This window comes from Chaetodon auriga, chromosome 13 (assembly GCF_051107435.1).
Source record: "Chaetodon auriga isolate fChaAug3 chromosome 13, fChaAug3.hap1, whole genome shotgun sequence".
NCBI lineage: Eukaryota > Metazoa > Chordata > Actinopteri > Chaetodontiformes > Chaetodontidae > Chaetodon > Chaetodon auriga.
The window spans coordinates 18,793,125-18,818,145 of record NC_135086.1 but is presented as its reverse complement, the minus strand read 5'-3'; the positions used below and the strand labels follow the sequence as shown (position 1 = coordinate 18,818,145).

General features: G+C 42.0%; 2 protein-coding genes across 4 annotated transcripts in view; one reads left to right on the top strand and one right to left on the bottom strand.

The window, feature by feature from the left end:
• The window catches only part of fgf14 (fibroblast growth factor 14), a 96,561-nt gene extending 83,129 nt beyond the window's left edge, over positions 1-13,432 (top strand). For 2 of the 3 annotated variants that reach the window (XM_076746882.1, XM_076746880.1), the window contains exons 4-5: positions 8,138-8,336; positions 9,764-13,432. In XM_076746882.1, coding sequence (XP_076602997.1) covers positions 8,138-8,336; positions 9,764-9,906 — 342 coding nt within the window. In that variant the 3' untranslated portion in view covers positions 9,907-13,432. The remainder of the gene's footprint in view (positions 1-8,137; positions 8,337-9,763) is intronic. The other variant, XM_076746883.1, reaches the window with a different exon arrangement.
• A 115-nt stretch (positions 13,433-13,547) lies between these two features.
• The window catches only part of itgbl1 (integrin, beta-like 1), a 43,150-nt gene continuing 31,676 nt past the window's right edge, over positions 13,548-25,021 (bottom strand). Inside the window, exons 9-11 of the mRNA XM_076746879.1 lie at positions 20,177-20,323; positions 18,209-18,322; positions 13,548-13,986 (exon numbers count right to left, since the gene is read on the bottom strand). Coding sequence (XP_076602994.1) covers positions 13,898-13,986; positions 18,209-18,322; positions 20,177-20,323 — 350 coding nt within the window. The 3' untranslated portion in view covers positions 13,548-13,897. The remainder of the gene's footprint in view (positions 13,987-18,208; positions 18,323-20,176; positions 20,324-25,021) is intronic.

The following is a 25,021-nucleotide window of genomic DNA, read 5'->3' as shown; positions in this document are numbered from 1 at the left end:
TTGAGGCTGGTATTTTTCTGTGTTTCTTGCTGTCAACAAAATCCCATGAAAAGACCATAACCAACATGCAGAACACTGAGAGATTCATTCAGCCCTAAGCCCATCCATTCCTACTGTAATGTACCTAGTAGGCTAATTGGTATGTTTGAAATAGTTTGGACAACAATAGAGGTCAGGTGCACAGAGGAAGAAGAAATATTAGACTTTGCACACAGATAATACCTTAGTTGAATCATTGTTGGTTTTGGTCTTTTCCTGGCTGAGCAATATGGATATCTAACAGCCTATCACACAGCAGAAATAAGTGTGATGGCAACCAGTCAGTCTGCAGTATTTGGCCTGAACGTCAAAGTACACGCCCATGTTTTTTTTGTTTTAGTCGGTCGAGAAAGTGGATGTTAACATGGATGTGCTCTGGAAAAGAAGAAAAATACCAACAGGAACCGAGGGGCACAAAAGCAACTTTTGCCTCGCTGCCTCTGCTGTGTCGCTGCCTGTCTGCACGAGGGCAGGGCTGAGCTCCTCACACACAGACAGTGGACAGCAGCGTAACTTCAGAGCAGAGCTCACAGTCGAGGGAGCGAAGCAGACTGTAGCTTATTTTACTGGAGTCAACGACGACAATGCACATCATCCATAAGCGCAACAAAAGGAGATATGATCAAAATATCAAACACGGCAAAAGAAAACACAGTGTCAGTTTTGTAAAACTGGTTTCGATATCTCAAAAGCAAAGTACAGATTAAGACAGTGGGTGAAATATACCAACCAAGACAGGAAACGCATTAAATCTTTACCATCACCTGAAACGGTGCCACACTATTGTTTTAATAAGTCATAAGACAAGCTGATTAGAGTTGTTTCATTAAGACAGATAAAGCATGTTTGCAAAGTTAAAGGTAATTAATTGTAATCTGTTTGCACAGTTAAATCTTTATGTTATTCTATTTTTATGCTCACGAACTTTGTTCTGAAGTTAACTAATGAATCCTCTGGTTCCTTCAGACCTCAGTCATGATCAGGATACTTCTCAGAATGGCAGCATTATCAAAATACAGTATATGTCATGATAAATATCAATATCAGGAAAAGATGGTCGCGATCATAATTTTTGTGAGCTATTAGTTGAACCCTTCAGCTGTTGCCAGTAAAATAGGGAGAGGCCTGAATTTCTCCATCAACAACAACAGTAACAAAAATGAAAATATCCCCAGAAGCTCGACTAACAATTAAAAACAGCAGCGATGCCACTGGTGCCATGAAAAATAAAACATCTCAATCAAAAGACCAACACATTGAATATTAACACTCACACACTAACATATTGGTGCTTCAGTTTGGTGGCACAAGATGCCGAGACAACAAAAGAGATGAGCTGCTCTCTGCTCACCTGCTGCAATCCATTCATACAGCTGAAGGCTCGCTGGAGCTGCGATGAGGAAGATGTTTAAGTGCAAAGTAGCAAGGGAGCGAGTCACCGACAAGTGAATCTACAGGGAGAAGACATGCACTTCCTCTTTCAAAAAAAGAAAAAAACTAGGACGCTGTTCCTGAGGGTGTAAACAACACAAACAGAGCAGAGACAGAAACACACAGAGAGGAGAAACAACTCCATACCTGCAGACAGCTCTCGCATTTTTCTCTCTATATGTTCGCTGCAGCTCTGTCCTACAATGACTGTCTATTTATTTCTGTCTGTGTGTGCTTGGACTTGCAGGAGTGTGCGAGTGCACTTCAATAAATTAGAGAGCGTGTGTGTGTGTGTGTGTGTGTGTGTGCGCGCGCGGTTGTGTGACATGTCTGATGTATGCTCGTCAGCTTGTTGCACAGGGCAGACTGCTGGCTCAACTGACAAGAGATGACGAGCCAATCTAGCAAAAATCTGGCTGCCTTGACACCAATCTGGCACCAATTTACGGATCAACAGCGGCAGAGTGGACAAACGCACACATGCATACCAACTCACACACACACAGAGACACACACAGAGACACACCGTGAAGTGCTTGAAGCCCCACTGGGTTCGGCGTGGGTGGTTGCGCTTTGTTTGTGTCTTTGCTCCTGCAATGCTATGTTTTTTTATTTAGTATGAGCAAAGCTTTTTCTTCTCCTGCAGACATTAGCGTGTTCTTCAATGATTTATTCCAAAAGCTCACAATGTTTGCCGCTTTCCATGCCTGGCTTTCTGTGTTTGTGTGTGCATGCATGTGTGTGTGTGTGTGTGTGTAAAGTGCACCAGGGGAGCTGTACTGGGGCAGTGTTAAAGGGTCTCTGCCTTCAGGGAAACTTTATTGAACACTTAAGTGCTTTTGGTGGCCAAACACCTTAAAAGTGCTTTTTGTCAGCCTTTCAGTAAAATGTATATTGTTCCTCACTTGGGTTAAAAAGGAAGTATTGCGACAACATGTTAAGGTCTGTTATGTTAAAGTCATATTTCACCATGTAAATTGGCAGTAAGGCTTTGGAGTTTTCTGTTTTCTGGCTGCAGAGATGAAGGTTTTTGTTGTCTATCTACTCCAGTGAATAAAGAAATTAAAGATCTCTGTTTACAGAGAACAGAAGGGAATGAAAAATCATTTTATCTCCAGGTAACATGCAGGTATAATAATCTTAGGCTTCAAAACTTGATTAAATTGTTAAGTGTATGTATTAGTAAAAAAAATAATAATTTTAAGGTTCTCTTCTGTTGTAATAACTGTCAGCACTAACAGCAACAATTAACTTAATTAAAGTCTTGATATATAAAAGACAAACTGAACGATTCATAAGCAGAATTTAAACCTGCTTTTCTCCAAGTCATCGCCTATGAATTGCAGATGTCTTCGTCAGTCGCAGCTAATAATGTGCTCAAATCTGATGCAAAGCATGACAACATGCAGACATTTTTTTTGCTGTCTGCAGATCCAAGTGTCTGTGAAGACAAAGAGCAAAGTCAGGAAATATTCCCTTGCCATTGTGACTTTGAGGCTCAGCCAGGAAGTCGCATTGATCATATTTTGACTTCTGTCCTCTGTTTTGATTCTGTCACATCCAACTCTGCAGTCTGTCAAAAGCTTCATATTTTTTTCATGAAAACATATCATCACTGCTGAATATTTAATGCGGGTTTCTGATTGCAAGTGTTCTCAGACCTTCAATTTATTGTCGCATGCCTGTAAATAGAAGCGAAAATGTCTACTTTTTCATTTCTTTTTGTTATAATCTGATGAGAGCACGTGCTTCCAGTCTTGTCATGCGTATTCAGATAATTTAAAATTAAAAAAAGAAAACACAGTTCATCCAGCTGTTTAGCGGTGACTCTGCTCATTTGGTCCCTGTCTCCTCTTCCTCCTCTGAGTTTGATAATCAGACAGGTCTGCTGAAGCCCCCATTGTCTGCACACACTGTCGACGTGACTCTTATACATATGAGAGCGGCTTAGCATTGTGAATGCAGCTCAGCTTTCTGGAGGTTGACCTTTTTCCATGGATTAATAGGTTTTGTGCTGGTAGCATTAATAAACAATTTCTTCGTTTCCACAGTGGGGTAGTGAGCAGTCACTCTGCATATTAATGTGCGTCCCCCTCCCCGTACGAGCCTCCTCTCACCTACTTTTAGGCGGTCATACTCGGCAATCACGACCCGTTTTGTGATTTTTTCCAAAGGATATTTGAATCAGAGTGAGTCTCCCTGCGCTCTTGTCTTTAATACCTATTCTTCTCTTCTTCAGGGCTTTTTATTTTAAACTCCCACTCTCTCCATCTGTCTGTATCCATTTACCTCTTTTCTTTATTTTTTCATTTATCCTTCTTTATTTTTCTGAAGAAGCTGTATTCCTCTGAGGATCTGCCCCTTCCCCTCAACCACCCTCCCGCCTCTCTGAGTCAATCTCTTAGCCTTTTTTCACTGTGCCTTCACTTGACTGTTCATCTCTCCTTTATTTCTGTCGCCGTCCTTTTGCTTTGGTGACGGGGGCTGATTATGTGGGGCTGAGCAGTCTTTGCCCCTCACGCTGTCTGTGGCCAAGGTCAATTATGGCCTTCCCTTTCAGAGCAGGGAGCCACTGATGTGGAGCGCCAGGCGGAGAGATTGAGCGGGAAGAAAATCAACCGTTTGGTGCCTCAAAAATGATTCGATTTGCCACTGGTGTGAAAGTGTGCACAGTGTTCCAATCTCACTCTCCTTTCTCTTCTTCAATGTCACCCATATTTTTTCAAAATATTAGGTTGATGTTGGGTAGAATTATACAGCAAAACAACCCTGAATCTAAAGGTGATACCGCCACACACTTTTCTCAGTGGTTTCGATTGCCTTTGAAATGGTCCTGTAACAAGCTCCTCTTCCTGATGACATAATGCACATGTGCTGCCATTGTGCATTGTCACATAAAGACCAGATTCAGCAGATCAGCATATGTGTGACATCAGACATTTACTGTTTGGGATGCCCAGTTGTCCCTGAGATACAGTCAACTTACTAGGTTATTATGAAAAATGTGCTCGCCAACAGTCTATGCATACATCTAGGGCACAAGGAGCAATACTAGCATTCATTTGGTGCACAGTCAAACCAAAACAGTGAAGCTGGGGCCTGTAAAACCAAATCAATGAGCTGAAAGAGGCCGTATGGGCCGTGTCACTGTGACCACCTTCACATTACCTGTTGTCATTTAAGCCTGTGTTTAATGAAAATGTGTATATTAGTCCATCTTAAAGTAATAGATATAATGTAACAATGATGTTTTATAATATAAATATAATAATGCAGAGAACAGTGAGTTTGTGCCTTTGTGCCAACAGTTTCAACATGGCATGCACAATGTGAGGTCAGTGATATAAGGAGAATCTTTGGTTGTCCATACGCTCTGTTTGGGCGTCCACATACTTTTTTGCCATCTGGCTTATAGCCAAAGAAGTCAAAGTCAAAGAAATGATTGTATAACTTAGATTATCAGCAATTTCTGGCATATGAGTGAAATGTCACTGATCACAAATGAGGACAAACGGCTAAACTGTGACTGCGACAAGACAAAGGAAGAACATGATAAAAGCGCTCGGCTTGTCATTGACATTTGACACACTTGCAATGCAATCAACAAGCAACGTGTCTGAAGTCGGCTGCCTTCGCTGCTCTGATCTTCCAATCAAACTGACTATGGTGACTGGCAGTGTTAAATTTTTGTTCGGCGTCAAGCATCAGTCCACAAACAAACCACCTCCACTCGCTCTGCCTCCGTAAACAAAGACAGACTTTTTGTGCGCCTATGTGAAGGCGTTTGATTAGCCACAATTATGGCCTTGGCACCGGCTTGTATGATTACTTTGACTCAAGGCTGTTTTTGTTATGTGCCGTTTAAGTAATCAGTGCTGGGCGAAACCTGGACCGGCATCGAAATGTTGTGTCTAATTACAGCAGCCAACCAACCTGCGCTGCGTCTCACCTGACGAGGAAAAAGTAGAATTAATTACCTAATTGAAGCAACTCAGGGAACCATGAAGGTAAAACTGTTTGCTTTCTAATCGGCTCAGCAACAGACTTTGCTTCAGCATGAAAAGAGCATGCTGAAACATCCTTTCAGAGAACAAAGGTTATTTGGTTTAACAAATGAAGCATTGCATTGAGGACATTTGTTCTGTGTTGTTGGCTAGAAATCACCCGAGTGGGTGTTTTTATGAATCTCATATGATTTGGGATGTGTTAAGTTGTATATGTTGTGTGTACAGAGTGCCATATACAATTCTGTCACCTGCTCAGACAGGACACAGACTTCTCTTTCTGACAACTTGGACATAATAAGCAGCTGTTTGATAAACTGCTGCTTGCCGCTGACACACAATAAATCTTGATGAGCGCGTCAAAATGAACAACGATGGTCTCGAGCCTGTGCATCGACCAGAGGGATTGTTTATTTACTTGACATTAAACATGCCAGACGGCCGCGTGCTCAGGGTTTTATCATGTAATGCTGAGCTTTTATTGCTTCAGCCTGCAGTGTGTATCGTTGGATTCTTCTGCTCAGCTGCTGTGACAGACTCAGAATTAATAGGTTTGATCCTAATCCCTACATTTACCACTAGAGTAGTCTGAAGTTAATTCTCTTGTGTAATGTAATCACTGGCGAGACAGGCCAACATCATGATGTAGGCTTTCCCAATGCATATCTCACAGAGTTTGGACTGATTTTCACTGTAATTGCGATGTGAGTTTTTTACCATCTGAGTTGTTGCTGCTGTTATGCATCATGCATTTGGGCCTTCTACTCAGAAATGCCCACGAGTCCTCAATCAAGGGTGGAGAGGACACTTAAAATACAGCCAGGTGCTTCACAGGATCATTACGGTGATCCCGAGTGGCTCTCTGCTGCTTCCTGCTCCACTCTGCTTTCAGATGAATACTGTCAGGAGGATAAGCTCTGACAGGAGTAATTCAACAAAGGGCTAATTACATCATAATTGTGGTACGGTGCGTCATGTGTTCATAACTGAGCATTCAGCCCATAAATAATGTCCTGTGCAGCTACAGTGTAAAGACAAGGCCTCACTAAAGTAGCTATTAAATCAGAGTCTGGTGAAACATGAAAATGCTTGAGACATTTACTGAGAGCTAATATTGAGAATTGAAATAACATGAAAGAGATGGCAACATCGGTCAGTCGTACAGACGTTCATGGTGCCCAGAGGATGAATCCCATTGATTTTTCATCTAGTGCCACAAATGAGTATTTACTAACCTGGTGAAATATCTTGACATCTAATGGATGGATTGGTACAGACATTTATGCCCCTCTTAGGATAAATTGTAACATCTTTGGGGATCCTTTAACTCTTCATCTGCCACATCATTAGGTCTACTTTCATTTATGACCAACTACCTGAAAAACTACTGACGTTCCCATCGGCCTCAGCTGGACTTCGTGTTTAATGCTAATTAGCAATTGTGAACATTATACCTGCTAAACATCCGGACACCCTGTTTGATAAGACTGTGTGTGTTTATTTATTTCATTTTAGCACAGAAAGTAATTTGTAGCATGTACATTGGAAGATGACACTAGATATGACCTACACAATCTCAATTTTGCACATTCGTCAGGAAGAAAATAAGCTATTCCTTATTTTGGGTCCTTCAAGAATCTCCTTAAAGCCTCCAGACCCTGACATTGTGAACCGCTGCAGTTCGGTGTGTGTCGTGGGCTTTTATATATACTCTCAGCAGTTCTTTGAGCCAGCTCAGTGTGAGTTGCCCAAAACAGATGTGGTGAAACTCTCCATTGTGATGAGTGCACTTTGATTAATACACCTCGATGAATGCCTTTATTTTTAGCCTGGCAGGGCGGTGGAAACGCTTTTTATTACCCTTCTGGTTGGAGATGAATGGGCAACGGCGGAGAGGGATGTGGTGCTTCGGTGTTCATTTGTCATTGCCAGATTGAGGTGTAAAGGATGGAGGAGTCACTTGATTAGTTCTATCATTATTCGTACAAAGTTCAGAAAGCAGTCACAGACAAATTGCTAATAGAAGAAATAGTATTGGGGAGGAATGATTCCCTTTTGGTTTTACCAATTAGGAAAAAATTGAGGAACAAGCCAAGAGTGTCTGATGAGACATCTGGGAGGGGGTGGGGAGTGCTGATACTTCCAATGCTGAGGTGCTGAGGTCAATGCCAAACAATATATACTTTCTGCCGGGAACATGAGCTAATTGACTAAACGAGTGCTCCTACATCTGATGTCAAGGTTAAGGCCAAGGAGAGAATGGGAGTTGCATTTCATCAGAGCAGGTCATTAGACTCGGCTTGAATCAGACCTGATTATAGCCGGATAGACTCTGCATCGCTCATCCTTTTCATGACAAGTGGAAGTATGAAATCCATTTCACCTGGCCAGGCACTTTTTGTGCCTGCCATAACATTATTCTACACATTGTGAGGGCGGAATAAAGGTGGCATTTGTCCCGGGGACCTTCCATAAAAGTTAAAATGTAAATTAGGAATCTGACAGCTGTTTCATTCTTATATAATATGGACCATGAATTATTAATTTGAGTCCACTGGAACGTCTTCCACATGTTATATTCAAATGAAATCTCTGAGGGATTGTTTTTGGTTTGAAAGACCCTGTTCTTATAATCTGCCTGGTGCTTGTGTCTGTCTCTGCAGGAACTCTTTACAGCGGAGTGCAAGTTCAAAGAGTCGGTGTTTGAGAACTACTATGTGATCTACTCGTCCATGTTGTACAGACAACAGGAGTCTGGGAGAGCTTGGTTCCTAGGGCTCAATAAAGAGGGCCAAGCCATGAAGGGGAACCGAGTGAAAAAAACAAAACCAGCTGCTCACTTCCTGCCCAAGCCATTAGAAGGTACGTACTGTGATAGACTCTCTGAGCCAGTGCGATCGAGTCCTCTAAAACTTGTAGTGTTCCTTCATTACTACATGGGCACTATAGTTTGTGAACCTCACACACACCATCCATAGATACTCATTAGAGAACCAAATGTGTATCCATCCACAGGTGAAAATAGTCCCTGATAAATGCACTACTAATCCTGCTTTAGTCATTTCCTGAAAGCTTCATTGCCCAACTTTTTGGAAAAGACTGACTCCTTTTAAAAATCAAAGTGCACATTGGTAGGAACCAGCGGCCATGATGGCTGAGAGCCACAGACATGCTGCGGAGGTCGGAATGAACTGACACATTAGAGATTTGTTGACATTTGTCCCCAGTTTAATGCTTGAAACGGCCAGTTTACCCAAATCACAAAATAACAGTTTTTCTTAGTTTCACATGTGCAGACGTTTTAGATACCCACCTCTGAAAGTCATTGTATTGGAGTGACAGCAGGACTCTCAGAGATGGATTTCTCATATTTTAGGCAAACAAAACTGAAGCTGAATCTGCTTGGGCAGGTTCCTCTTGTATTTTTTAGTAATTCAATGTTATGGGTGAGCTGACCTTTAAAATAAAGGTGAAAGTCAGATAAAATAAACTGTAGAAAAACTGTTTAACAGCTATCTGTTTTGCTTTTACTTATTTAGAGGGACTCAAGGGGCATAATTAGCATTTCCCCCATTTTCTCTACACTTTTTAGCCCCCGAAGCAGTTTTTGTTTTTCAGCTGTCAACATTGCAAGAGACCTTGTTACTGTAAAGGATGGCTTTTTTGCAGTAGGAAACATAATGTTTAGGTGGAGGCATGAATGCATTTAAATGTATTTGGATCAGAAACTGAAAACAATGAGGCAGATGTCCCACACTATAAAACACGCTCCTGTCCTTAGCAATGGTGCAACTATGTGAAATATCTGTTGGGCGTATTTTTGTATTCATGTGCTGATTCAGTATTTTGCTGCTGTAAGCATACAGTGTAGGAAGCAGCACCGCTCTGTAAGCGCAGCATGAAATGTTGATAGTCCGGCAGATGCCACCATCACTCTCGTCAGCCACCAGCCTGATTGCTTCCCGTCGTTTAAACATGGAATCAAGTTGAAGTGTCCTGTCAAGACAGCAATACAGCTGTAGTCTAGTGGGCGTAAAGTGGAGGATAATGAGACACTTTATGGCTTTTTGTTGAAAAGTATGTGCTTAGACTCAGAATTAGCCTTGAAGGAGACAGAAGCGAGTCAGGATGGCAGCGTGACGCTCATAGGCAAAGAATGTACCAGCTTTTTTTGTTCCATCTGTAAATTGCAGAATGTCTTTATTGTGGGTTTAGAGGGTTTTTTTGTTGCTGCTAACAGCTTTTTCTCTTGTCTCTCTGCTTTCTGTCCTGATCGTTTGCTCCCCCAGTCGCCATGTACAGAGAGCCATCGTTGCATGATGTTGGAGAGACGGTGCCCAAGGCGGCTGTACCTCCTAGTAAAAGCACAAGTGAGCCGGCGGTGATGAACGGAGGTAAACCTGTCAGCAAGCCCGACAAGCCCACCACATAGCCACACACCTGACGAGTGGCCAGTGTGTGTGTGTGTGTGTGTGGAGGGGGGAGGCAAAGTGACGGAGGCAGGGCTTTTCCCCGACTAGACTCCAGACCCTCTGTGGATCAGATCCAGGCAAACCTCCCTCCCTTCCTTTCTTCTCTTGCTCCTCCTTCCTCTCCCTCTGCCTCGGTCCTCCCTTTCTCCAGCTGTGTCCACATGGACGGGTGGATTCTGAGGCGACTGAGTTTCTCCAGCACAGGAAGGAAGAGGACCTCTTATCATGGAATGCCTTCAGATTCCTCTGAAACTGTGAGAATTCATGTGAATAACGCGTGTTTCACAGCCACACTCGTGGTACTTTGCTTGCTGACGGTTCATTCAAGAAACCCTCCCCCTCTCTATGATGCCCTGTTGCAGCAGAGTCTGTGTACCTTCAGATCTATTTTCTATACCACAGTTCACCAGCTATGTTCTGGGATAGAGACTGTATAGATAGAGTAAATATTTGGACTGTCGTCCTCTATTTTTTACGAGTATGTTCCCCTCTCCCTCTCTTTCTATCTCTAGTCACACACTTTTCTCTTTGTCAAGTAACCTAGAAAAGATAAAAACATTTTGCAAGGGAGTTGTGTGATTTTCTAAGAAACACATTCACACAGATGTGGCATAAAAAACAAACATATAGATATATATATATAAAAAACTATCCAAATTTTCTTCTTGCCTACAACATGCACACATACACACACAGTTTGTGGGGGAAAAAAAATCAGAGATGTTGCTTTTTACAGCTGATAAAAACACACTGGAGACTGGCAGATAGCTCCTGCAATCATAGTTGATGAAGTGCTAATTACCGCCACTGCAATCAATGCGAGGAGCTCCCTACACACATAAACACACACACATACGCACGCACACACATTTCTAAACAGATGTGTGTGTGGGTGGGAGAGTGCTGAAAGGAATGATGTATACATATCACTATCTAAGTCCCACCAGCGGTTCAGTCCGCCTTCTCTGGTAAATAGAAAACCTGAAGTCTATTTTTCTTTAATCTTATTTCAGAGCGTGGGCTCTAGGAATATCTCTAGGCCTTGTAGGCCTCTGTCCCTCACTCACTGACTTCTTTGGACTACGTGGCAAGGCTTGTGGCTTTGACCCAGATGGTCTATAACTGCAGCACTGGCAGCCATCTTAAGGCAGCGTCTACTTAAAGCCAGAAAACAACATGGCTGAAAACCAGTAGGCGACATTTATACTGGCTGCATCCCTATTTGGTTCAGCAAACTAAAGCATGGGCAAGGTTAATATTGTGTTCTCTCTTCTTGCAGCAGTTATACAAGAGATGGCTTGTATTGTAACATTTTCACTGTATAAATCTTAGGGAAAATGACTACTGAAAACTTTTTCAATGACTAGATATTATTATTATGATTATTATGATTATTATTATTATGAGAGGATTTGTCTCCTAGCTCAGCATGCAGAGTCCAGTACTGATCATCTTGGCCTATCACGTGCCTGTTTGGACCTTGATTCCCGGCATGCAAAAACAGGTTCCCAGTCCCCACTGGGCCAAAGGTGCCTCACCCACCCGATACATCCATGTAGAGGACACGTAGCATTATCCATCGAAAAACCACACTCAGATGTATTCATTCTGAAATGACCAAAGTCTTTTTTCATCCCAAGAAGAACTGATTCTTTCAAAAAGAAAACCAACCCTGATTCCCTCTCTCTCTCTGATTCTGATCCATCGAAGCTTTCACTGTGATAGCGTTTGTTCTGTTGGAAGAGAGTCAACTCCGCTCAGACCCCCAAAGGTCTCGACTGATGTCATTTTTTGGAGAAGTACGTATACCTTGAATTAATCACCTGCATGTATTTTCTATAAGGAACAAGGTATGGGTATCGTTCTTCACTCCGTGTAAGCTGAAGAGCACTGAAGTTCAGTGCGGGAGTTGAATGGGCATGTTGTTGTAGGCTACAGCACACTCACAGCTGATCTAAAGGTAACCCACTGCACTTTCCGTTTTTCGCATTCTCATCATGACTGTTAGCAGTTTATCAAAGCTCTACCTGATCAAACACTTTATAACGTTTGTCTTGCTTTAATGATTTTTTCCTAATAGTTTTGTCGGATAAGATTTAGAATATTAAGTAGACTGTCGCTGCTGTGTGCTGCTGAAACTGCAACTATATTAAGAAGTTGATTTGGTAAATATAATTTTTAGCTCATTGGGATTACCCGTGACCATTTCTTATTACAGCACATCAAAGCACATTAGTTAGAAGTCAATATTTGTCTGTACAAAGCTGTTAATGCTGTAACAAAAATGGCGTACTATACACACACGCATACAGGAGCTGGACACCACTGTAGTTGTATTTGGGGCCAATGTCGCGTCCTCATTACAGCCAATCATCCTCCACTCTTACAAACTCTACATGCTGGGCTGGCTGCTGCTCCAGCCCTGCAGTCCAGTTAACTGGCTCCTCCAAGGCTGACTTTATTTTTGTAAATGACCGGTGTGTAAATGTACATCTGTTTGGATCTCCGTAGCCACTTCTTGGTTTTTGTCCCACTTTTGTCCTCATTTCCTCTCGTATACGGGTTGCGTGTGATGTCGTCTCCTGATCCCGATCACTTTTGCTTTCTTCCCCCTCAATTCAGACGTGTTACAGGAATATTCTTGCAAACTAAGTTCCTTTGTTGCTTCTGTTCTCAACCTATTATTTTGTATGTTGTCCCATCTGTTGCATGGGGAGAGGATGGCATTGATGAACTGCATGTAGTAGGCTATGTCTATCAAGAACTGTTGGTATGTACCGCTAATTTTACATACATATATGCAACGAGTTTGTCTACACTATACAGTTTGTGTTTGTTGTATACACATATACAACATATTGAATAAAATATTTATATAAAGGTGTACTGTAATGTCAGTAACATACTTAATGCAATATAGTGTGCAGTATATTATTGCACCTGTCATTTTTGATGGGACAAAGAAAACAGATGGGTTGGCTAGTTTAAGCATGAAAAAGGCCAAAGTAGAATTTACATTAAATTTTCTTTGTGACTTCTTATCGGTCCTCTTTTCAAGTGGTGACTGAGCTCTTGTGTCAATGCAGCTCTCATCCCCTGATGCCACCTTTTGAAGTGACATGGACATCCAGCATGCCACAACTGAACTATGTATGCCCTCTCTTTGTTTCCTCCACGTAGAATCAATTATCACTAGTATGAGTTGAGTGAGAAATGTCCATCACGTACCTCCAGTACAGTGTGGGTTTCGCGGCAGGTTGTTTGGTTTGATTTCCCGGTGGAGAAGAATAGGCACTATTAAAATGATTTATTTTCAAAAAAATATATATATACCATTGCAAGTATGCCCATTGGAGTTATGTCATGTTATAACAAATTTGTAACCATGTATGATTAAGGTCTTCGCATTGTTTTCCATGCAAAATGTTGTGTCATGCGGCACATTTAATGTTTTATTATTAAAAAGAAATAAAAACCTCAAACAGTAACTGCCTCAAGCTTTCAAGTGAACTGTCAGTCCGATCTGGGAACAACACGCCACTTTGTACCAGATAAAAACAGACCTGCATAATCCCACAAATTCCAAAAATGTCAGCCGAAGAAGTCTTTCCAAAATGTGGATTTATCATAGCCATCTGGAATATTTAAGCGTTCCTACATTAGAAAATAAAAATACACATAACACTGTTCTGCAAAACAAGTGTTTACATGGTAATATGTTCATGTTTCTTTTACACCTACAACACCCAGTTTTATAAGATTCATTTGTAACCAGTACAATAAAAGAACAAATGCTGTGAATGATATGCAGAATTACATCCTTTAGTTTCGTCTTCCTCCCGTGGTTTCCCAGTCGGCCGTGTTTTACCAGCCTGGTGGTGACCACTGGTGGCGCTCTCGTCGCTCGGGGCAGCCAGGCCTCCTGTCTCTAACACCAGTGTCCTCTCCTCCTCAGTACTCCGCTCCCACCCAGATTTCGCAAGCGTTCCCTGTCCAGCCGTCCCAGCACTCACAGTTGCCGCAATTGCACAACCCATTCCCTGTGAGAAGATGTGAGAAGAAAAGCTGTGAATTAAGAGCTGTGCTATCACGGCTGACCTTTAACAAGGTTCCTCTTTTCACACCCTGCTTCTCAGGGTGCAGCTCAGGCGGGGGATGGGGACGGGGGCTGACTACGCTGCTCTGGACGCCGTTTTCCACTGCTTATGCCCACACAGCAGAGGAGAAAACTCTGGTTTGATTAAGAGCGAAAAGCCTTCATGCTTTAAATATTCACATTTGTTCAAAGCTCAGATTTTCCAAAATCTGACAAGTCTTTCTCTTATTAAACTGCAGCGGTGACACAGTGAAGTCAGAGCGTCCTCTCCACAAAGTTACAACAAACTTTGTTTATTTGATGTTCAGTAGGAAGAATTGTTGCTGTGAAAGGACGGGGGGGGGGGGGGGGGGGGGGGGGGGGGGGGGGGTACCACAACGGACTTCAACACCAACTTTTCCCTAACAAGCAACTTCTCCTTAACCTTAACTCAGTAACTGACAGGTAAGTGGCCTCAGTTCAGAAAAAATATTAGCTGTTTTCAGACGCACTGACAAACAACCTGCTTTTTTTTATTTAGGCACGAAGACTTTTTTCGTTTAAATATGAAGACACCCAGAGTGTGTTACCCCGCCGTGTTACAATCCAGTCACTCCGAGCTCGTCACAAGCTCCCCGAGCTGTCAGACAGAGGGTGGCGAGGTTAGTAGGACTCCTCCTGCTGGCCTCCTGTCACACAGCTGAAAATCCATATCTACTGCACAATATCACTATGGGAGAGGAGCAAGGAGCCTGAGGGTGATAGAACAATGAGAGTAAGGTGAAAAACCAGGAGGCGGCAGAGACGGGTAAGGAGATGAGGAGAACAAAGGAGTTGTGATGGAAAGGGAAGGGAAGGTGTCTCATAAAGGGACTGAGCTTGAGGAGTCAGCTCGTGGTTTCTCACAGAAATGGCTGAGCTGCTTGTTGATCTGCTGAATCCAGGTTGAAGACTAGACAGACCTTCCTCTGATTAAAGGATGAGGCTGGCCTTACTCTTCTTATTGTCAATAAATCCCCTGAAAAGACCAAAACCAACAATGCTTTAATCTGTCTCTCAAAACTTTCCTGCTTCCTCCTCTGAACTCAGCCACAAGATCGTTCACTTCCACTGCAGACATCTTTTAAATATAGTTCATATTTTTATTTGAAATAATTTCCTAAACCAGCTGGCAAATGTTGAGCACATGCTACAAAAACAGAAGTAAATCATGCATGTGATGGGAACTATTTTCATCCACGGGTTAATAACCATTTGGTGCACCTATACAGCCAGTTTTGGAATGTAACTAAGTACATTTACTCAACTGTCATACTGGAAGTAGAATTCCAAAGGCTACATCATGAAAAGGCTGCTCAGAGAGAAATCCATCATTAGTAATCATCTAATTCTGTAATGTATAGTAATCTAAGACTGACTGAGAGAGGCCAGTACTTCAACTTAACTTACTCTACCTTTTGCTGATAAATCTACTTCACTGTATTATATTTTGAATGCAGGACTAAAATGTTGGTAATGCTGCTTTTACTGCTACTTTTACTTTTTTTTTTTTTTTACTTCATTTGTCAGTTCATTATTAGCTCTGGTGCTTTCATGGGACTTTACCGACATTAAGAAAAATAAGGAGTGGGACCACCAGGCTCTGCGTTTCATGCTCTCCTGAGTATAAACTTCAACATTTGGAGCAAACAGTGTTTGGTTTAAATGGGAATTCACTCAAGCCAAAAGATTATTTTGTTCCTGTTTTGCTGATACTAAAACCTTTCAGGTGATTGTAATAGTTCTGATGGAAAAGCGATTTCTAAAATTTGATGAAGACGCCCCTGATAAACACGATTAAATGTGTTCCACGGTGACAAACTGTTCCAATTTATTTGCTTTTACACTTGTACCTGTGTTGCAGGCAGACAAACAGACCTTCTTTGTGTCTTTTCTGAAACGGTGGCTGAAATTATCATATTCAGTGCATGAAATTAACCAGCAAGCATTCCTGATACACTAATTTTTCCACATCACTCATCATGTTGTATGTGTAATGACAATCTCCAGCTTTGAGGGGTCCATGAAATGAAATGAATCAGCTCCAGTCTGTAATATGGTAATCAGGCACATTTCAATACATTTTCTTCATTTCCTCCCAGTTTTCCACAGTTTTTAAGCAACGTGTGTCTGCATCTGGAACCACTGATGCTCATTTGAATGACATTAAGGCTGACATTTGGAGTCATGGAGTCATGATGAGAAACACTTCTGAACAGCTGTCCAGATTTTGACAGGCCCCAGGGCAAAAATAATCCTGTAAACATGTACTGAGATTTCCATTATCAGTGGGGAGAAGACGGCTCCTGTGGATAAATGGCTATAGAGAGAAAAATGTTTGTGTGTGTGTGTGTGTGTGTGTGTGTGTGTGTGTGTGTGTGTGTGTGTGTGTCTCCTCTCAATTTGTTTTCCTATTCTAGGTACAAAATCTACAGATACAGTGGTGTGTGTGTACTTTTACCTTCTCTATCTACTGCCCACTTTGTTACAGAATGTTTTATTTCTCTACATTTGTCATTAAAGCATATCAGCAAATTCTATTTGAATGAGTTTCTATGACTTTACATTTGTCATTCAGGCATTATTCTCATGTTGTTGTTTTCAGGGTCAGTCCAGGTCAATTGCATTTTGGATTGGACCTAATTATTGTCCGCTCTATTTGAATCAGGCCTGACTGTGCTGGGGCTCTGGTTCTTGAAAATTAATTTATGCATGTCAGGTCTGGATTTTGGACCCATAAAGACTTCTAATGTGTGTTTGTGTGTATACGTGTTTGTGTGTGTGTGCGTGCCCATACTGCTATGACGTATAGCAAAGTTAGGTGAAATCCACAACCTCTGCGAAAGTCTACGAGTTCCCAAAGTGTGCAGCCTGATTCATATTCACATTGCACGTATTCCTTAGCATCAACACTCAGCTGATAGATGCTCACAGTGTCAGGGACTTCGAAGTGAAATTTAAGGAATAATCATCAAGTGTTTTTTTCGAAATAAAGAGAAATGTTTGAGACAGTGTTATCCATCTTATCCCTTGAAGTAACTCATTAACACTCTTGTTGGTCTGCTGCTGCCCCCTTGCTTCAGACTGTTCCTTGATATTTTCTTGTCATGTCAAAAATGAACACAGGGTGAAACATTACAGCATATGGAAAATGATGAACCCTGATGCTGGGAGTGAAGGTTAAAGCAAAGGAAGAAAGGCCAGTAATCTAAGGGAGGGGATCTTTAGCTAAAAGGATGCCTGGAAATGAATGAACTTACTCAATATCAGCACACTGATTGGCTGATTGGTGACTAATCTGTGTCAGTGAATGTGAAGATCTCTCTTAGAATTGCCCTTCACAAGGTTTCTTCCAGTTCTGGCTCAGAGGAAGTTGTTCCTCATCTTCTTAGAGAGCTGGTGGGAAACCACCATTGATGTGTGCCTCAGTTCAACCTGCTGTAAACTACTACTGCTATGAACAAGTGAATTCAGCTGAAATACTCAGTGGGACAGTTTAAAGAGATCTCCTACTTTACATAATGTGTACGTTGTCAGGTAAACAATCTCTTGGTTAAAAGACATCTTCAGTAAAAAATCTTTTTGAAGTCTTTAATATTTATTCTGTCTGATCAGGGATTTTGATTGCAGTTTCTTGTTAAGGTTGTTTTATTAGAAACTTCAAGGTTTGGAATAAGTCATTTCCATTAGTGGAAAGTCACTAATACTATTACCTTTGACAGCTGTAGTTACTACACTTTGTGTGTGTGTGTGTGTGTGTGTGTGTGTGTGTGTGTGTGTGTGTGTGTGTGTGTCTGTGTGTGTGTGTGTGTGTGTGTGTATTACTCATGTTGTGCAGATATAAATCTGTTTACACAGTCTTATTGTGGGGGCTCGCATTCCTTATGGGGCAAAGTCGCCATAATCTAAATCATTCAGGGTGAAGACCGGGGTTAATGTTAGGTTTAGGTTTAGGTTTAGGTTAGGGTTTGGTTAAGGGTTAAGCAAGTGGTGGTTTTGGTTATGGTTAGTCTGTCTGTAAGTCTATTTAAAGTCCCCAAAAAAGTGATTTAAACATTTCTCTCTCTCTCTCTCTCTCTCTCTCTCTCTCTCTCTCCCTGTGTGTGTGTGTGTGTGTGTGTGTGTGTGTGTGTGTGTGTGTACTCCACCTGTGCAGATGAGGCCGTCATGTTTGTCACACTCTCGGTCGTCACACTCGCAGTACTCTCCAGACACCCACCAGTCTTTGGGTGAGCAGATACATTTGCCACAGTGACAGGAACCTGCAAAACACACACACACACACACACACACACACACACAACTGTTAATTAACATCACATTTTCCTCATGCAGGCTGAGTAACATTTTGACAGCATCCCCTTGTGTTTTTTCTTTCTTTCTTTTTTGCTGTTGGTATTATTTCCTGTAAATTCTTTATTTTACACAAAAGATTAATAGGGTTGGGCAGAGTGGCTATGAGATGTTCCCTGGGGAAACAGCTACTAATATACTTTTGCCACCAGGAAACCAATCCACCCACACTTAAAACTTCCTCTCTTCCTCACCAGTGCCTATTCCTGTCTCTCTGAAGGGCACCAGCAGGATAATAAGGTATTGAGGATTTGTAGAGGGAAACAAATCCACAGCTGTCTGCTTCATTTTCTTCCCCAAAGCCCAGACCCAGAGGTCCAGCAGCCATGTTTTCAATCTCCCCAATTTCTATCAACATACACCGGGTTACAGAAACCCACTGCGAGGGGTGGAGGCAGGATGGGTAGCAGTGGAGAAACTGAAGCAAATAAGAGAGAGGTGAGACAAGAGGAGGAGCTGAGGGAAGATAGTTCTGGTGTCTGAATGTAGTGAAGCGTGGAGAATGAACACGCTCGCCTTCATTTTCACACCCTGCTCGGCTCTGCGGGGCTGGACCCGCTGCAGTTGATCTCTTTCTGTGGATTCAACGCGACACAGGCAAGGAATCCTGTTGTGCGGTGTCATTTGTCAGCTAATGATACATACAACGAAGTGACAATGAGCAGAACATTAGAAACGTGTAGGATACAGCTGATAGGCAGCTGCACAGGGATACAGCTAATGATTTTTTTTTTCTTTATAGCAACCTGACAATTTTATTTTCATTCATTATGGGTCTATAAAATGGCAGAAAAGAGTGAAAATGCCTCAGGGGTAAAGCCTTCAGATTGGTTTCCCTTTACATCAACAGTCCTGAACCGAAGGATATGCAATAAAATGACATGAAAGACAGAAAAGCAGAACAGTGAGACAGAACAGATTTTGGATTATACTGCAGCTGACAATCTGGTATGAAGGGGTTGTTGTACGACATGTTTCTGTCTTGTTAAATTGTGTCTGCCTAGAAGATTACAACATAAAGTAAAGGCTAAAAGTAAATCTGGTCCAGATTATGACTTAAATCATGAAAGAACAAGGTATTAACCTGTGACAGAGCAACATAATTGTGGGTTCAGAGTGGAAATTTGATGTTAATCTTGTGAAGCATTGCTATCAGTTTAATTACTTTGTGCTACAATATTCGATTGTGGAAAGTATGACTGCATATCAGAGACAGAGTAAGATAAGGCCTAATCTCGCTGTAGACGTAAGGGTTTTGATTGAGCTGTTTCACGAGTTTGTGAGTATGAGATTAGTGCCGAGACAAATAGCACAAATTATTTCTTATGATAACTGAAACACGCCTTTGGTTGAGCTTGACAGTTCACTCTTCACCATGGAAACAGCAGTTGACAAAACAATCTCAGCTGGATTTCCATGCACTTGCACCATCTGGATTTTTAAAAATTTAAACTGAACATGAAGACGAGTCTCAGACGAGCTCACGGTCAATTAAAGTTACATGTAGTTTTACAAGTTATTTCAAATTTATGAAAAGGTTGGGGGCTTTAAAGGGCTAAAGCTTTGATAAATGCATCCACGGATATATCCAAATGACAGTTAATAATCAGATTATATGATATATAATATTATAACAGTCATAGGGAGCAATTTTGAGTACTTTTGACACTTTAAATACATTTTGCTAATTATACTTCCATACTTTTACTTCAGTAATATTTCTAATGCAGGACTTGAGTGGTATTGAAAAACAGCTTGTTCACCTTTTCCACTGCACATGACTCCGTCCGAAGTCTCACAAAGCTCCTTGCTCTGGGCGTCGCTCATGTCACAAGATCTGGGGAACTGGCACAGCTTCCCAAACCAGCCCTCCTCGCAGATGCAGCGTCCGCATGAACAGTAACCGTGACCTGGCGGCGGAGGGCAGAAGGGCCTTCGTTTAAAGGAGACAGAATATGGAGCACGGCCATGAGACAATAGTACAAATAGGAGGGGGAAAAAAATGAAACAAAGCATTCAAAGATGGAGTGAAAGGTCAAGAGAAGTGCTACCGGAGAGCAAAAAAAGAAAGCAATAAAGCATATAAGCACAGAAAGTTGATGGCGCAGACATTGACAGTAATTGGCAGTACAAGGAGACAGAACCACAGGAAGACGAGAGAGACGCAGCAGGCTTATTGTATTTCCCCTGGGGACATGAAAGGAACTGTCATCATTGGTCTTGTCCTGTCCTTAATAAATCTCCAGTGCTTCAGAGAGAGATGAAAAACAAAGAAAGGCAATGGCAGGCAAAAACACACACACACACACACACACACACACACACAAGAAACCAGGCATGTTTAATTGGTAGAAAGAGGCAGTTGGGTGCTGCATGTCTTAATAGCCGACAGCATGACTGTGGGTTTAACAAGCACACCTACGCACACACGCGCGTGCACACACACACACACACACGCTAATTCACTTATGGCCTCCTTGATTTCCAACAGAACCCTTGGATCACTCACAATGTGCTTACTTCAATACAAATCATATCATGTAGAGGCAGTTGCATCATTGATTGATTCCTTTATGTTCACATCTGGTTACAGGCGCCAGGTTGAAGAGGTGGTAATGAGCAGAGCGTTTTTCCATCATTTTCATCATTGTAAATCCGCACTGTGCCGTTGGAAATTGTTTGATGGAGGGCTGTATTGATTCAATCAATCAGCTGTTCGATTCAATTTACATTTTCAGCTGAGATTTAACGCCTCTTAAAGTCGCACATTCAGCCCAAGACTCAAACAGATACATGTATATTCAGCAACAGCACATCAGCATCTGGTCCTGCTGCCTCAGACGCAGTATTTCCATGAGTATTTCTCACCAAATCTTAAAGCGATATGAATTCCTTATAATCAGCTTTATACTGATGAACTTATGCATTTATGTTTTTTTTTTTTTACATTTTTGGAAAGACTTTATTTATATCTGTATGCTAAAAATGGATGCCAGTTAGCATAGCTTAGCAAGGCTGGAACCAGGGGTTAACACGTAGCCTGGATCTGTCCAGAGGGTCTAAAAACTTTGCTACCAGCACCTGGCTAGCTGTTTCCCCCTGCCCATCTATCACATCCATGTTCCCAGCGAAACATTCTGTTAACACACACTAATCCTCCTGTTGTGTTCAGGTCAAAACCTGAACCCTGGGACCATATAGGACCCTGGGAACATATTTCAATCATGTGCCATATAAATTTGGGGACCACAGGACCTTAGGAACATATTATTCCCCTGCTTCCAGCCTTTATAATAAGCTTAAGCCATTAAGCTGTTTGCTGTTCTGTAGCTTCCTCTATAGCATACAGATACTGTATATAAGACAACAAAGAAGTGTATTTCTTAAAATGTTGAGCTGTTCCTTTAAACCCCTGACTTTTATAATGGCGTTTTAGTTTGCAATAGATTATTATGATCTACAGCTATAGATAATACATCAATATTGCCTTTCTTTGCTCACTGTCTCTCAATCTCTTCCTGAAGCCTCTTTTTTTTTTTTTTTTTTTTGCTGTTTTTAATCAGTCAGCAGTAGAAGTGAGGGTCAGTGTGTCAAGGATGTGTGTGCGTGCGGTGTTGATGGGAGGTTATAAATGAAAGTTAGCTAGCTTTTGTCTCAGCTGGAGTGGACTGGCAGCTATGGCAGGCCACGCATGGCTGCCTCAATCAGCCAGCCTGCGAGAGCGGTTAATTGCTTTGGAGGAACAGTAACCTAGCCCTCATTCAATTAGCCTGCACCTGCCTTTCACAGCACATGCATTGCACTACAACGTTTAGAGGCGGACTTTGAAGTGGACGTGAATCTAGTACTTAACCAAGCAAAGGGCTGCTTGAACGCGCACACTGTTGCTGCACTTACTGGATTTGTTTATATGTGAGCCCTAATGTCCTTATTTTTTGTAAACAAGGCAAATTTGTTTTCCAGTTTCCAGTAGAGAGAAACTTGTTCCAAGAATTTAGTGTGTCTGCATGCGCTGGCAGATTTTTTGCACTTCTTTTAACAAAATAAAGCTTTCTGGATTCCAAAGTACTTGATTAGAAGCAGATTTTTGTAGTGTGTGTCCAAGTTCAGGACCTCTATCCTCAGAGTTTCACATGTCAAGACCAAATATGTTATAACAAGCTGATGATTTGAAATGTTCTGAGAAATGCAGCCTCCTGCTGTCTGACACAGGGTTTGATTACCCGGAGTGTGCTGCGGTCTAATGTGCACTGACTCGTCACTGACTGGTCATTGACCACTGGTAAATATTTAACTGGAAGTGCATTATTGTAAAAGGCATCGCAGTTAATTAATGTCAATAATGGAAACCATGCATAAACTCCACTGTTTAGTTTAGTTTGCAGTCTGGATGTGCTGTAAATCTCAGGGCCTTACAGGGAAATGAAGATTATATGTCTTCTTCATCTGTATGGAAATATTGAATATTTACCAAATATTTGCTGGTTCTCTGTTATATGTTGATGTGTATAAAACTTGGGTATCATGGAATTTGACTTGTCGTTTCTAACTGGCACTAAACCTGGAAATTGATGTTGAAAACAGTTAAAGAGGAGTGCCCACACATAACATTACTTTGGTGGTCTGGGAGACGGGACCGTCTCATTTGGGGAGGATGGGCTGGCTCTCCCTGGGTGCGGGATCCTTTGAGTACCAGCTCCTGAATTAGGACACAGATGGCCCATCAGGCCTACATAAGCCAGGTATCCAGCAGTTCATGTTTACTCATCTGTGCCAGTGGTCAGTGTTTATCAGTGGCGACTTTTCACAAGCACATTTTTCCATGTAATAGCAGGAAAAGTACAGGATGATATGGAATTCGTATCATGAATAATGGCTGCCTTTTATTTAGATGTCCTGGTTCCAGGGTCCTGATAATTGACATGGTGACTCACTTGTCTTAATGAGGCACACTAACAGCTCTGTTGTACCTGCTGAGAACAGTCAGGTCTTGGAGACATTGGAGCAGAGCTTTGATCCCCATCAGGCAGTGATCTGGCTAAACAGTCATGATGGTTCACATAATAACCAGTTTCAGACTTTTAAATATCATCCACGTCAACATCCAAGTCATAATTATGTCTGTGAAATTCCGATAATTCGAAAGCCCTGATTACTGTATATCAGACCTGGCACTTGAAAATACAGTATCAGTACAGATATTAAAACGTCATGTGAACCAGACTCTGTTGTTCAATGAAGTTAAACCCTGATTTATTGAGTATTTGTCTGTAGTATCAATGCACAGTATATTTAACCCTCACATGACCAGTCACGTGTTAGGGTCTGCATGTTATTGGTCTGTCTGCCTGTTCCTTTGTCTGTCTAAGGCTGGGCGTGGTCTCCTCCACTCTCTGCTGTCTGCTGCCTAATCACCTGTGCACCTGCTGCACATCAGGCTCATCAGACCAGCAGTATGTAAGCCTGGTTTCTTCACTGGTTGCCAGTTTGTCCTGATTCCTCTTGTGCCAAGCGGTTCTCTGTGTGAGTACCTTTTTGACAATCTGTGATAGTTGGACCAAGCCTCGTTCCCCTGGACAGTGCCTGTGCTGGATTTTGTTTTGCCCTTCTCAGCTTTTGGACTTTCCCATGTGTTTTTTTTTTCTTTGTTACAGTGCCTGCCAGCCAGTTACCCACTCTGCCTCTACTCCCAGCTTTTTTTCCTGTTGGCCACACCAAGAGTTCGTCTTTAGTTGAAGAATCTGTTACTAAACTTTTCCCTTTTTTACTCTCATTCTGCCTGCTGGTCTGCATATTGAGTCCAGTCATTTTGCCAAGCGAAAACTTAACAATCTGAGTCTATAGAGTTGTCCAATCACATGAATTCTGAAAATTCATCAACAGGGGAAGCGTTCTCATCTCTGCCATCTATCCTATATGATGTGATTGGACTTCAGCACATAGAAGGCACAGCACTTTACCCTAGAATGGAAAGTTCCTCACAGCACACTCACCATGAAGCTGCTTTCAGTGACATCCCCACTCCCCACTCTGAGTACCTGGTTTAGAGAGATTCTCAGCTTCACAAAACTCCTAACTTCCATCGGTCTCTGTGTATATAGACTTAATTGTCAGCCTGACAGCATGTCTGTGTGTGTGTAACTCCGTTGGTGTTCAGACAGGCTCACGCCTCATGCAGAAATGTCTCTGGATAGGCCAGCACACAATGAGCGCCAGTAATCCATTCACATAAACACTGCATCCCACTTTAAAGGAGATATTTACCCTGAGATGCTGCCATCCACCACTGATATGAAATGACACAGTCCACCAAAACAACATTAAACAGCCCCACTCTGAGGGAGGCGCTTATACAAGTGTGTGTGTGTGTGTGTGTGTATAGCAGGGTGAAAGGAAAGACAAGTTGCTTGTCATGTTTAAGACTGAACGCAAATAGTTTGGGTTGTCTCAGAGTGAAGCTGACACCTGTGGGCCAAATGCTTGGTTTGGAAAATCTGCACTCTGTTTACTCCTTGCTGCGCATGTGTCATGTTGTATCACTTCTCCAGCACTTAAAGTGTAACAAAGGCAGAAACTCACATTTCAGAGGTTCCTATGTATGCAGAAGA